Source organism: Schistocerca piceifrons, chromosome 7 (genome assembly GCF_021461385.2).
Source record: "Schistocerca piceifrons isolate TAMUIC-IGC-003096 chromosome 7, iqSchPice1.1, whole genome shotgun sequence".
Lineage (NCBI taxonomy): Eukaryota > Metazoa > Arthropoda > Insecta > Orthoptera > Acrididae > Schistocerca > Schistocerca piceifrons.
In genome coordinates, this window is record NC_060144.1 from 391,128,317 (window position 1) to 391,144,127 (window position 15,811).

Consider the following 15,811-nt stretch of genomic DNA (forward strand, 5'->3'; position numbering starts at 1 on the left):
TCAGTACGAATACATTAATGAATGGAATTTGTCTTTACTTTACTAGCTTTGAAACTATTAAAAGATCAAAATACAGAAGTCTCCCTCATTTACATTTATTATTACAGACTGAATTTCTAACTAAAAAAATATCGTCAGCGTAATGGCCGACCAAATGCCGCTAGGGAAAGACAGCTCCCCGCAATAAGAAGTTCTGAAATAGAGTTATTAATTACAATTAATGGTGGCTATTATTGAAGGTGCTCACTACAATAACCAACACTTTCTAATAACAATTGGAATATATTCTGATAACTTACAGACGACTTACATTAAATATCAGACTGTGAGACGATGGCAGCCTTCCGCTAGACGAAGCGAGCTAGGAAAAGAAATCCAACCCCAAAAAAATTATCTCTGTTCTTCTTCATCTACATTACACAGATACTATAAACAAAAGGCTATTTGTTCAACGCATCGCTGGTTGCGAGCTTTACAGATAATAAACTACACTTTTTAGTATTTGATATTCATCGCGCCCATGGACACAGTCTTTCAGCAATTTATAGTTCACACCTCACTGTTTTTTAGCACACAAAAAGCCCTTTTAATTTTTCTCGAAATGTCAATTTATGTGAAATTCCGTAACAGGTTATATACAGGGGGCTCCGTCAGTCCTGACCACCACAAACAGCCTTTAGTTCAGAAACAAAATAAAATAGGTATCAAAGCAAATGGTGAACTACCAGTTGGACATAAAGTCTTTCATTGATTTTCTCGTGGTCTCGTTCGTTACAAAGATGTGAGCAACAATTCATCTTTTTAAATAACACTCCATATTTTTATTCGGTAATCCAGTTACTCTCCTGAATGCCTGTTTAGCAACGTGTCTCAGAGCAGCTTCCTCCTCTACTATTAGCTCACAGTGCAGCAGCATAGGACAACACAAGGAAAATGATGATCGATCATTCAGTCAACTGTCTTCAGTTGAAGACTTATGCGAGTACAATTTACGCGGGAACAGAGATGAGGGTAGAAATGCTACTCATTTGTGGAGAATGTGCGTTAACAGCACAGTAGCTGCAATAATGATTTCTTATTTACAACACGGGTGCATGTGGTACAGTACTTTTAAACGATAGGTTGCATTTCTACCTCCAGTTCGTTGGTGTACGTTGTATTCAAACACAAAAACTCGAGACAGTAGAGAGAATGACTGGTGTGCATTTGAAAGCTGTCATCTTCTGTTTCCGCAGCACTCAAGCCAAAACTTAAGCAGTTTGTAACTGTTTATAACCGTTATTCCGACGGAACCTATTAAACACACATCAATATTCATTACGGAACAATGACATGTAACATTCACAGGCCAGTCCAAAACAGATTCTTGAATAACGAAAAGTAATGATTACCAAATACCATAAAAAAGATAGGCGACTTAGTGAATTCAAAGTTTAAGAACTTTTTGCAAGTGTGGTAGAAATCGCCTCGTAGGAGGTCATCCGTGCAATGCACATGTTGTGCAATTTGCATAATCTGAAAACTCTGAACATTGGTTCAATACAAAAGCCCAGAGCTCTGAACATAAAACGAATTATTGTTGGGTGAGATCTGATCTGTAGCGTATGCTGACTGCACTGCTGTATTTACCATCAGTCTGCTGCATGATTACTTAATCAAAAACGCTGAAAATCATGTAACACATAAAAATACAATAATATATAATAACATAGCGCTGGGAAATATGCAAGATATTGGTGTGTGTGAGGTGCAATTAAACATTGGATAGTGAGCTTACATAAGAACACTGTCACGGAAAAAAACGAGGAAAGTTTCGGGGAGACAGGCACATTAATACCATATTTGCTAATAAATTGCTGTACTAGTAGAAACTCTCTACATGTGTGGGCGGCCATTATCTTGTTGAAATCTAAGTCCAGGATGGCTTACCTGCCGCCAAAATTTATGACTTTGCATTTTCCGTCGATACCTCTATGGATTTCAGTTTGTGGCCAATTTGCATAAACTCCTCCAAGGTGGATCGTGTTTTTCGTGTGTGTGTATGTGTGTCAGAGTTTATATCCAGCAGCCACTCATGTAAAGAGAACATGCGAACTCGCCTGACACAGTGCAACATTCGCTGCCTCGTTTCGGTTGGCATTCTGAACTGAAATGGTCTCGAAACCTAGCGGGTCTCAAATGTTCAGCCGTGAGGTTGATTGGCAGGAGAGCGCCATTACCGTCTTCTGTCTGACTTCCTCTTCATTTCCAAGTATGTGTTACATCCAACGTCATTCATGGTCCGTTGTATGTATGGTATTCTTGGTCGCCCCGCCGATTCCTTCCCTCAATAGCTCCTTCTGCTACTGTTCCAGTGATGTTGTAGTGTAGTAGGATTTGCCCTACAAGTTTGTCTCTTATTGTTTGGATGTGGCTCCACAGATATGTGGTTTCCTGTACTCTTCTAAGCACTTCTTCTTTTGTTACTTTGTCTCTCCAGCTGATCTTCATCGTCCTTCTATAGTACCACATCTCCAGGGCCTCTAGCCGTCTCTTCTCTTCTCTTCCAACTGTCCAAGTTTCACATCCGTATAGGGCCACACTCCAAACGAAAGCTTTCATGATACGTTTCCCTATTTCCAGACTGATGTTCTTGCTGGTCAGTAAGATACTCCTCCGATCAAATGCAGTTTTGGAATTTTATATTCTGCTCGCAATTTCTTTCCGGCTTCTACCATCCCTTTTGATTTTGCTTCCCAGGTAATTAAATTCCTCTATCACTTCCAGCTCCTCTCTTCCAATTCTCATTCTCAGTGGTTCTGCTCCTGTACTGCATACCATCGCTCTAGTCTTTTTCTTGTTCATTCTCATTCCATGCTAATTGCATAGCATCCTTTCCATTGTTCTGAGGACTTCCTGTAGATCTTTTGTCTCCGTGACTGTAGCAATATCATCTGTATGGCGTAGCACGTCTATCTTCTGCCCATTAATTTTGATCCCCGCCTCAGTAGTTTCTCGAACTTGGTCTATAGCTTCCTGGATGTAAGCGTTGAATATAAGAGGAGAGAGAGCACATCCTTGTCTTACCTCTATACTAGTATTTGCTTCTTGTTCCTGCAGACTGTTCCTAATCACTGCCACCTCATTCTTATAGAAACTGAGTCTTTGTACTTCATTCCACTTTTCCTCAGCACTCTGAACATCTGTTGCCAGATAACGTTACCAAAAGCCTTTTCCAGGTGTACAAAGGCAATATAAGTGGGTTTACTTTTCTGTAACTGCTTTTAGAATAGGAGCCTCAGTGTCAGAATCGTTTCTCTTGTTCCCAATCCCCTGCTGGAACCAAACTGATCTTCACTCAGCATATCCTCCACTTTCTCTTCAATTATCTTTAGAACTATTTTTATGAGAATTTTTGATATATGTGATATTAGGCTTAAAGTTCGGTTGTTGTTGCTGTCTTCAGTCCTGAGACTGGTTTTCTGCAGCTCTTCATGCTACTCTAAACTGTGCAAGCTTCTTCCAGTACTTACTGCAACCTGTATCTTTCTGAATCTGCTTAGTGTATTCATCTCTTGGTCTCCCTCTACGATTTTTACCCTCCACGCTGCCCTCAAATGCTAAATTTGTGATCCCTTGATGCCTCAGAACATGTCCTACCAACCGGTCCCTTCTTCTTGTCAAGTTGTGCCACAAACTCCTCTTCTCCCCAATTCTATTCAATGCCTCCTCATTAGTTATGTGATCTACCCATCTTATCTTCAGCATTCTTCTGTAGCACCATAGTTCGAATTCTCCTATTCTCTTCTTGTCTAAACTATTTATCGTCCATGTTTCACTTCCATACATGTCTACACTCCATACAAATACTTTCAGAAACGACTTCCTGACACTTAAAAATCTATACTCGATGTTGACAAATGTCTCTTCTTCAGAAACGCTTTCCTTGCCATTGCCAGTCGACATTTTATATCCTCTCTACTTTGACCATCATCACTTATTTTGCTCCCCAAATAGCAAAACTCCTTTACTACTTTAAGTGTCTCATTTCCTAATATAATACCCTCAGCATCACCTGACTTAATTCGACTTCATTCCATTATCCTCGGTTTGCTTTTGTTGAAGTTCATCTTATATCCTCGTTTCAAGACACAGTCCACTCCGTTCAACTGCTCTTCCAAGTCCTTTGCTGTCTCTGACAGAATTACAATGTCATCGGCGAACCTCAAAGTTTTTATTTCTTCTCCATAGGTTTTAATACTTACTCCGAATTTTTCTTTTGTTTCCTTTACTGCTTGCTCAATATACAGATTGAATAACATCGGGGAGAGGCTACAACCCTGTCTCACTCCCTTCCCAACCACTGCTTCCCTTTCATGCCCCTCGACTCTTATAACTGCCATCTGGTTTCTGTACAAACTGTAAATAGCCTTTCGCTCCCTGTATTTTACCCCTGCCACCTTTAGAATTTGAAGGAGAGTATTCCAGTCAACATTGTACTATTCACATTTTGTAGCTGCTGCCTTCTTTGGTACAAGAACAATGATACATTTCTTGAAGTCTGTCGGTGTCTGTCCTGCGTTATAGAGGGACCTAATAAGCTTAAGCAGCATTGTTTCCAAGCTGTCACCAGCATTCTTTATTAGTTCTGCAGGGATGTCATCAATACCCGTTGCTTTGTTCTCCCATAGTTCTTTTAGAGGTTTATGAAATTTTTCTTGCAGAATGTCATCTTCCTTGTCATCTTCGTCTAATTGCTCTTCTCTTTCTTTTATTTCCTCCGAAAGAGGTGTTCCGGCATACGACTCCTCTATGTATTCCTTCCATCTCTTCACCATGTCTTCAACAAACAGCATTTTCCCTTCTTTATTTTCCATTTTGCCTGAGAGTGCTGTTTTACGTTTCTTAAACATTGATTTGCCGTTCTGTAGGCTAAATCAGTTCTTCCGTATGCATATTTTCTTACACTTCCCTGCACATTTCCTCAAGAAAATTTTCTTTTGCTTTCTTATCTTCTCTATTGACTAAATTCCTTAGTCTTCTACATTCAGCTTTTCCTTGTTCAGCAGTTACATTCTTGTGTAATCTCTTGCTTTCTAAAAGCTCAATAATATCTGCTGTAATCCATTTCCTCTTGGTTTTGGTTTTAGCTTTTCTAGCTATCTTTTCTGCTGCTTTGTATAGATCGGATTTAATTTGATCCCAGTCTTCATTTACTCCGCCACGTTGAAAATTTTTGCTAGGTTGTCTGTTTCGTGAGCATAGGCCTTGGCCAGTCTGTCAGTTTTCAGTTTTTCTGTTTCCATTTAAGTTTTAATAACTTCTTCATCAAATGTTTGAATCTGAGTGAACTTTTCATCAGGACCAGGTTATGATCACTGCCTATGTCTGCAGCTGGATACCTCCTGCAATCTTTTACCTGGTTCCTGAAACGTGCTTCTTCTAGAATGTAGTCAATCTGTTGTCCCTCTGGTCTCCTGGGGCCAACCATGTGTATCTTCTTCGCCTTTTATGTTGTAAAAGTGTGCTTGCAACAACTAATTGGTGCCTGGAGCAGAACTCGATTAGTTGATCTCCTCTTTCATTTCCTCTTCCAAGTCCATATTTGCAACAATTTCTTCCTCTGGTTCTTCACCCACAACCGCATTCGAGTCCCCCGTGACAAAATCAGGATTTCATCTCCCTTAACATTTCTCATCGCGTTACTTATTTCTTCGTATATTTCGTCAACGACTGCATCTTGTTCTTCGGATGTTGGCACGTATATATGTATTATCATAGTGTCCTTTGGTTTAGTTTCAAGTTTGACTAGTATTATTCGAGAGCTATATTGCACATATGCCTTGACACGTGAGCCATAGTTTTTCCTCAAAATTATTCCAACTTACCCCATTCTTGGTCTATCTTGGTCAGTTCCGGTGTGGATGACTCTGTGTTCTCCAGGCCTGAAATCACCTGGTTGGGGCCATCTCATCTCCGATATGCCTGGGATATCGATTTCCAGTCATTCCTTTTCAAGTTTTACATTTTCTAGCTTGCTACACTGTAGCAGTGTTCTCACATTCCAAGTTGCTATGTTGAAATCGGGATTCTTTTCGTTCACCTTATCTGTATCTTCTGTAAACCACAACTGGAGTTTCGATTAGGGGACTATTTCATCTCCGGAAAATTTTACAGAAGATACTGACATGGTTTACTGCTGATGTTTGGAATAACCGTAGTTCTTTAATGTGATGGTTTCCTGTTGTCTTCCACATCCTATGACGTTGATCACCAGCTGGTTCTTCCGCCTTTGGAAATGATTTCTCATTTCCAGAGCAAGAGGGTGCCTTGCCCACAAATGCTGGGTTGATGACTTATCACACTCATCCCTCGGCCTCTGTCTACGTTATTCATCACATGAAGTGACGTTGCCCACTCTGTACCGCGTGGACGTGTAGATCAGGAGTTTCCCTTCATCGGGTCTAGGAACTTAATGGCATTTCCTAGTCCCCTCCAGTACTTTAGAAAGCGATACGTGGTTGCCTTACTCATTTCAGATTGTCGCCTCGATTGTAATGCAGCGGTATTCAACCATCACAGCCTTTGCTTCTCTTATAGTTCTCGTTCAAGAGAGGTAATATGACACTTCATATTTCGTCACTAGCATTTGACCACACTGGAAGTGTCTGCACGACCTCACCATTGCCTGGTATGAAAATTGATTACCGAACGGTACTCATTTTGCGGCGTTTTGTTTCGGATCTTCCAGCTTCATGCTACTGAAATGCGGTATGAGGGTTGGAATGTGTACAGATACTATATACATGTCATGACAAAACTTACCTCGTATTCCATGAAGTTTTGGGGTTGCAGCCGGATAACGCGCGGACTTCTCGCCACGATATTTCGGCAGACAACCATTCATCCATCTCGAGGTGAGCGCTTATCAATGGAGACTGCTAGTTCACATCCTAACTTCATATCAAATATTGTGCCCTTCTCTGTTCGGCAAAGGACGATCTGGTGTTGCAGAGGGTTGTAGTCTGCACAATACCTTGACAGTGTGGCAAAGCCTGCATTGGTCTGGCAACGCTCACAAATTTGTGAAAGATGCGTTGGACATAGTCACCACACACATCTTTCGCAGCCCAGTTAAGTCAGACACAGCTGAGCATTCTATCTCCACAGGGAATTCCATTTTTTTCCTTTACTGTTATTTGAACACCTTTACAGAAGGAGGGCTGGCTGCAGCATCCTACACCGCTCTTCAGCCACAGGTTTGACAATGAAAAAATATACAGAAGACACAGAAAAGACTGAACAAAGTGGCCGGCAAAAAGCAGTAGACACAGAGAACAAGAAACACGAAGCCGTTCACGCTCGAAAAAAACACATTAAAAACTGTCGGCACGGCGCACAAACACTGACGACTTCGACGGCACAGGTGAACGTAGGATCGTGACGGCGAAGAGCACTAAACACAAACACAATGGCACATGTACGAGAAACAGATGGCGATGATCTCTGGCGCTTGAATCTCAGCGTAACGTGTGCTAATCCAGGGACCTGCCAAGAGGGGAAGAAGAGTGTGGGGAAGGGAGAGGAGAGAGCAAAGATGCCAATGGCAGAGGAGATGGTAGGAGGAATGGAGGTATGGGGGTAGGGGAAGCCTGGGGGAGGAGTGGGGAGAAAGGGAGGAGGGAGGGAAGGGGTAGAGAAGGGAGAGAGGGTGCCCATAGGAACAAACACAGGAAGAGGGAGGGAGGATCAAAGTTGGCATGAGGGGTAGATGGAGGGGAGGAGGGCATCATCAGGGGGGGGGGGATCTGGTGGAAGTCACCTTGGGACAGGGTATGGAGAGTGGAGAGATGGAGAGCAAGTGGGACATGGAAATACAGTCGCGGCAGCGGACGGGGGTAGGAGAGGATGGGAGAGACCATCGGGTGAGGGGGATCTAGTTTACGGGAGGTGTATGGGAGCCGTATCTGTTCGAGGAAGTGGAGGTGGTGGGGGAACGGAATAAGGTCGTAGGAATTCCATGGATTATTCTGCCGCTTAAATCTTGGCATCGACGTGATTCTTCTGGGATCACTGGAAATAGATACATCTCGCACAAGATCTTATTAATCGCGATGGCGGCTTTCAGCTGGATAAGTCGTGGGAGCCGGTGATCTCTTTGATTTCTTCATAAAGAGAACACTTTATTACTAAAGACAGTTTAGCGACAGTTAGTTTTATCAGTTTTGACGTCTGTATCTTATCTCCTCGAGAGCGCATTCCGACAGAGAGCGCGCATGCAGTTCCAAAATTACGTATGTGCCTGCACGCTATAGATGGAGCAATACTCGAAGAAGATACGGAACTCGACAGAGGTCTGCCTTTGCTCCAGTTTTTGGCAAGAAGTTAGCGACATGATCTAACAATTTCCAGTGGTAAACACTCCCGAAGATGGGTGAATGCTTGTCAGCCGAAATATCGACGTTATCCGGTTTTCAGTCCCAAAACTTCATACAATACTCTTTGTGCCTGGAAAATTTCAAGAACCACAACTTGGCTCGTTTCCATTAAGGACACCTGAGATATTATTTGTTGAAAAAAGGGCACTTGCTGACGAACATTGTGATTACCGCTGCAGACTCTGACATCCGATAAGACAATGAACGTTCAGTGACTACACAAGAGGACTATAGTTGTTCGATGAACACTTCAGGCTTATTGAATCTGCTTATTTAGCTGCCAAAAGTAAGTGACCTCTAAACTGTTGAGCACTTGCACCACTAATTTGCGTAAGGTGATGTAATGCATTCAGAAAGCTACAGCATAGTGATTTAACAGGAACAATAATTTCACGCATACGCTCGTACCCAAAATCTAAAATAACAAACATCTCGTCATTAATCACTGAATTTTTACGTATCGCTATACCTAATAAGGAACTGCATGGTAGCATATGAACTGCCTAACACAAAACAAAGGGTGCTAAATCAGTGTCTCGCCTCCTACACAAAAATATATTATTCTTGGTTTATGCGACACGACTAATTAGTCAGATGACATTGTCTGTCAGATCCCCACAACGTTACAAATGATGAGCATGGTAAGACAAAAATTCTGGTGGTCATTCATAGACACACATGTTACAAAATTCGCTGATACGATCACGAGCCATCACATCTCTACGTCACATATGTGAGGGCTCTTCAATATAAAATTATCATTTTTTGTGGTCATAATTTCCTGCGGAGGAATTTAATCTTATGATATTCGGTTAGCTTAATGTATAATAAACACGCTGTACTAGTTTCATTGTTGGTATGCTTGGTTCTCGACTGTGAGAGGCGGGCAAACTGCAGCGTTCGCCTACCGCAACAGCAGGTGTGCGAGATTGCAGAGCCGCATATTGATGATGTTGTTAATGAAGGTCCTACAAAAAACAACGTAAGTGCATCCTTTACCATCCCCATAGTCCGGATATAGCCGCTGGTGACTCTTTGATATTCCTTAACCTGAAGAAATAGCTTCGTATCTGGCAGTTTCCTTCTTAAGAAGTAGTAATTAGAGCTGGCGGTGGCGATTCTGAAGGATCTTACAAAAAAAAAAAAAAAAAAAAATTGTAATATGCCTGTGCACGCTGTCTGAAACCCTGGGACTAGTACTTTAAATTCGTATGAGACTAATTTTAGTAGGACACCCAACGTTATGAGGTTGGGTAAAGGTATGTATGTTTCAAAAAAATTATGATCATTCTTTATTGAACTTCCCTCGTAGTATTTTATGGAGGTCACGGAGCGAGCGGGCCACTGCCCTAAAAGAGAATGAACGAGATCTGTGGTGCAAATAATTCACCCGATAATTACAGTTTTACAATATTGGATGTTTTTTCTGTGCTATACTTTTAATATAATTAACCTGACAAAGACGTGACTTTGTGAACCAATGATTCATCATGGAAACCATCAATCATGTATTGCAGGGATCCAAATGCTGGCAATGACAGTGTGAGGTGGGAGCCATTCAGCGTGTCGTCGCCAAACTTCTTGCACATCACTGAAGAGTACAGTCTGGAGCAGAACAAGGATAAGGAGCGGATGGACTTCTGGCACGAGAACATTCCCATGTGAAACTGCGTTCGGTTGGCGAAGGAGGACGACCTTCTGACTACAGTGTGTCGTAAAATTTCTACAAGACGTCTAAGAACTGCGAAATTCATAAGCTAAATGCTGGTATAGTTACTACACAAATACTGTATTGTCTACTGATGTTTTGTATTACATTTTTATATGGGAAATACAAGATCCAGTTTGATGAGTAGTTACTCACTCTTCCTCACTTAACGACAGACGTTGAAGTAATCTTAATAACACATAGATACACTTTCTTCGAAAATATTCTGGAGTAAGACCAATCGAATAATCTTCAACTGATATACAGTAGGTACTAATACACGTCATCAAGAGTGGATTGGCCATTGCTAGACGTACATCGAAATCCAAAGTAGTAGTAAAGCATACTAGCATACCCACACCTGCACTGGATTGATGCAACTTAAACTTTATAGATAAACCGAAATAAATTCATACAGCACAACCAAAACTGTGTAGGATGCAGTACAGAGAGTGTTTCTCAACCACTGGAACGTCTAAATAAGTGTGCAATTACATTGCAGATGTATTATGAATTGGAGAGGGATCCTACATAACTCACTTTGCCTGATAATGATTTCGTCACATAATATAGCGTTTATTGTGTGTTATTGTAGTAACCAAGTCATCCGGATATATCTCGAGGTCAGGCATAATGAGTATATCTACTAACATTATTTCATTTAAAACATTCAGAAAGACATCAGGTCGACCAATATGTCTTTCCTACACTTTCCTGAATTCACAGAAAGCTCTAATTTTCCACTGTCTACATGTTTCTAAATTCTGTGAATGGAATTCATCAACTAGTGCCTCTTTCATCCCGTAAAATTTTCAGAGAGCACTGAACCATCTTCTCATCTACCCTCAAGAGAGCTACAGTTTAAACTATAATATATTAGCAATGTTCTCCAATATATCTAAATTACTGAAAAAGTATTATCAAAAACTCTCCACTTTTTTCCCATCGCCAGTAAATGTTACCATGTTTTCGTATACTGACGACTTCTCTCAAATGTGATTCCTCTAACGAGAGGTGTGGTTTTCCTGCATCTCTATTCCGCTTTTCTTAATATTAAAGATTTGTCAACGACCTGTCTAAGAGTATCTGTCTCCTACATTTTTCGACTCAAGAGAATAAACTCACAAGCCAAAGAGCTCTGGTTAGTAATTTCTTTCTCCTTACTTTCTGGACTACTGAGATAGCTCTTGCCTTCCTGTCGTTTCCAGCTCCTTTTACATCTCGTATGTTTTCACAGACGTCAATCCACGCGTATTTTTTATTCCTTTTATAATCTCCTAAGAAATATTTCTGGAAGGTCGAGAAGCATGCGTGGCTCTATTAAAGAGTACAGTGTAAGACTTGGCGGTGGTAGGTAATTTCACTGACTTCGATCATTTCAGGGTTCATCTCAGAGTTCTTAGCTTCTGGAATCATGATAGTTGATTAATATAAGAAAGAAGGTTAGAACATAATTAGTATGTATTCGGTTTGTTATTTAAGATCTGTTGGTCCAAACCGCATTGTGATCTGACAAGGATCGTGCGATATTCCACATTTGGTTAAACGCTGGATTCAGAATTTGCTGTAGCGTTTGAAGGAGGAAGGAATCTATTGTCGCACTTTGTGTCGGTAGAGTACCCGGCAATGACAAGTCACAATGGCGGGGGTTCGGAGCGCGGCGACGGAAAAGTTTTTGGAAACCTGGCTTAGGAATACGAAGGACAAGAACTAATAGTTGACGCAGTTTGTGGAGTAGACTCACCTTAGTATCAAGCAGGAGGATCCATGTCAGGCCTTGAAGCTGAGAAAGGAAACATAATCCATCCACAAATTACGTTTTTTATGAGTTGGCATGAAAGGAAAATATAATTTCAAGTAGCATTCTGAAAGAGTCTACACAGGAAAAACTGATGGAGTGCACTATATTGTCAAAAGGAAAAATATTATTTATGTTGCTTGTCTGATGTCACAGTAGTCCAAAATGCCATAAATAGGGGTGACAAACCATTGTGTAAAAGGAAAGCTGAGGCAGGACCTGAGTCAAATAGGAGATCCACCTCAGCTGCGAAATAAGCTTTCTGTTTGCTCGTTGTATGCCGACAAAATCTGTATACGTACATTCATATAAGCAGTGCTTTTAGTTGGTGTCGTTAAAGTATGTTTTGATATTTACATTATATACAGCTTCTAGTATGATAAAAAAATTATTATTATTATTACGTTAAATATATTTCAATTCTATCAATTTAAATCTGTATTTCATACTAGAATGCCGTGTTCCCAGTTTGGCACAGCTTTGCCACAGGACACACGAAAGCGGTCGAAGACGTCCGTCTTCTGGTCGGCTCCTGATCGTTGTCAGAAGGAGGCTAGTTTCTGATTACGCAAAGACTTCTATTATTTGGAAAAGAACAACCCGGATTTCTTTACGTAATCAATATGAATTTTATAATTACCTAAGGGACCTTTAACAATGAATAGTAAAAAAAATTGCTTTTGCAAATGAAATCATTAATAAATGGGGCAGCCATGAGTTGTTTAGAAGACAAGGAGCGGCCTTCTGTCTACGACCAGGATGCCGCAGTATTCTCTGCTGTAGTAAAGGCTGTTTGACATTTATAAAAATAATATGGCACAGAGGATAAAAAAGTATAAAGGAAAAGAACAGAATAAGAAGTCTGGTAAACACTAAATATATTCAAACAGTTCTCACTAGCAAATTAGGGCTTATTTATAAACAATACAACTTACATAATTACTTTTCTAACACTATGGTGCGATCAGATTTCAGCCTGTCCTGTGCTGTCTCCTTGGTACACGTTTTTTTTTCCACAAATTATAGTCACTACTTTTCTCCTTTCGCTGAAGACAATTCTTGCACTGTTCAACACCTCCGATAACAATAACTTGTTGATTTACAGTTTCGAACATGAATTACCTTAATTTTATTAATTAATAATGTTGTCTGCACGCTAGCAAGACCGCTCACTTTTTTTAACTTAAAGTCGACCTCCTTTACGTTTTCACATAACAAGCAGAAGTAGTACATTAAAATCTGAAGATCTACAAAAGTTTTCTACCGTCATCTTTTATTTAGATCGAAGCGGAACGACAGTTCAGCTTCTGTTAAAATGTTTCTTTGACTGCGCAATCGATGTATTAGCGTCCGCGCTAGATGCGCATCTTTACAGTTATGTAAATTTTACAAAACAAATGTCTTTCAAAGGGTACTCAAAGCTTTCGCAGGACGGAAATACCAATAATATTACAAGCTTTAGATGAAGGTAGTGCATTGAACAAAACTTGTGTCACGTAATACATCATTCAACCTAATGTCGGTAAGTTGATGTTGAATATCTGGTTTTATATTTTCTCAGTGTTGTTAATATAGCATCACTCACGACCAGGCGCGGCTCGTGGTTTCTATACTGGGGAAGGCTGCGGCATTTATCGATCGGAGCCAACATAGACCTCGGGTCATGCTACAGATTAGTCTGACATAAACAACTAAGAATTCAGGTGGACGGGACCCATAATTTTACGTACTGTATCTTCTATAATCAGGTATTAAATATCATTAGAAGCTAATTTCGAGTTAAAATCTTTGGTAAGTGTTTTTATACGTCATCATTACATTTTCTGACACTTTGCAGCAAATCATATGGAAAGACGCGTTTCGGAGAGATCTTTAATGCGGGTCTGGATGCACAAAGTTCTTTCACTTTCATTCTATGGCCGTGTTCCAAGTTTTTACCTATTAAATTGCACACTGAATTCATATTGCGCTTGTTTCACACTCGCGGTATGTCGCAGATATTCACCAGCAATAAACTCACTAAAATCTTGCAAAATATACTCCGAAAAAGAAACTTGCTAATATTACACGGTATCAACAAAAGCAGTCAGCATCAGCAAGCAAGGAAAGTAAAGTAACGGGACAAATATCGCGCGGTTTGTCCTCTAACCACTTAGGAAACTCTCGCTAGATGGCAGTACTGGTATGTTACTGTAGTGTAGTGCACTCTGGCGGGATATTTGCAAACTTATTCTAAATGTGGATAAAATAGCCAATGGCTGAAACAAAACAACTATGTAAAACGTTATCAAAACAGTAATACTAAACGTCCATTAATGACGCATCGAAGCGTAGTAGAGATGTGCAGAGACAGAGATTGGATACCGAAGTTTCGGCCACTCTATATTCCTTTATTACATAGATAGTGGAACCTGAAAAATGTGTGGTGGTTGGTATGACACCCTTAGGCTGCAAGCTCTGAGACTTCGGGTCGCCCATAAAGAGCAGTACCATATAGGAGCTACGCCCCAAACCACTACTAAAGTGCGCGTCATTTATATTGGCGGCCGAGTTTAGATTCGTTCTGCGCATCTGACGTCACAACACAGTCAGCCAATGAACAGAGAACGACGTTGCCAGATCTCGACTGCAGTGCAGAGCATGGACGAGTGTCTTCAGTTTTAGAAACGTTCAGTCATAAATAAAGTAATAGAACAAAAGCAATGTCTTGATAGCAGACATTCTTTTATAGTAAGTTTGGAAAAAGCATTCTTTATACCAATTGCCTCATATTCTATTAATTAATTAAACCAAACATGCAATAAGACTCCTAATTCAGGCGATAGCAAGGAAATGTGTTTGTATCAATCTCACAAACCGCTTTTTCGCAATAAAGAACAGCGGCAATTGTTTATTTCCTATTGTACTTCGATGAAGCGTGAGTAATTCATAGTTATACCCATAGTGTTTGTCAGTATTTTGTGTGACGTGTTATAGCCCTCACAGGGTAATGTAGTAAAATGAGTCGCCATAGCGTAACTGTGAAAGTGTTGGAATGCTATGCGAAAGGTTGTGAGTTCAAACCTTCTGCAATGCTTTACATTTTCATTATTTGAAAACAATATCGAAGTGCCTTACTTCACGAATTAAATTCGTTTGAATGCAATTTTTTGAAATTTCTAGTTCTTTGTCTCTTCATTAACCCTTTCGCTGCTGCAGACACGTGCTCCCCGCATTCCGCGCTGTGCTCGATTTTGTCATCGCTGCACTGCTCGCCTGTGCAGACACATGGTGTTCCCACTGCTTTGACACACTTATCATTCGATTTCACAAAAACTATTTGGCCCAGAAATTTGATTTTTACACTTCTTCTTGACTGGTAGCCCTCCCTCCTTAAATGACTTAATTTTGTTTCGATGTTCAACGCAGTTATTACGCAGCATTAAATGTAGTAAACCATTGCACGAAATTTTGAAGAGTTTGCAGAGGTAGAAATCAGTAGCGTATATTTTCCGTATGGTCGATTTTAGTTGCCACAATGTTGAGAATGAAATGTGGACAAGATACCTAAATTTCATATAAAATTTACTGCATAACAATATCTCATTTAATTTAAGTACCACATAGGTGTCGTATGTAATATTGAGAAATATTCCGTCTTTCGCGACTGTAATAAAAGTTTTATTTACATCGGACGCGTTTGGCTTTATTTTAAAGCACTACAGTCAATGAAAGGTATGGCACATACACAATGGTACACATGTTCTCTTTCTTGTTTTTGTTCCACAGTCGCAGTTTTACCAATGGTACTGAAATACTTCTGCAACTGTAATAAGCGACTTATTTAGGCCAGACACGTTTCTCTCTTTTGAAGCATCTTTAGTGCACAGTATTTTGTCTCCTCTATTG

The 15,811-nt window shown here is 40.3% G+C and overlaps 1 protein-coding gene across 1 annotated transcript in view; it reads left to right on the forward strand.

Annotated features, from left to right (window-relative positions):
* The window catches only part of LOC124805733 (venom carboxylesterase-6-like), a 131,129-nt gene extending 121,047 nt beyond the window's left edge, over window positions 1-10,082 (forward strand). Inside the window, exon 10 of the mRNA XM_047266304.1 lies at window positions 9,935-10,082. Within this exon, the coding sequence (XP_047122260.1) occupies window positions 9,935-10,082 (148 nt within the window). The remainder of the gene's footprint in view (window positions 1-9,934) is intronic.
* Window positions 10,083-15,811: the final 5,729 nt, after the last annotated feature.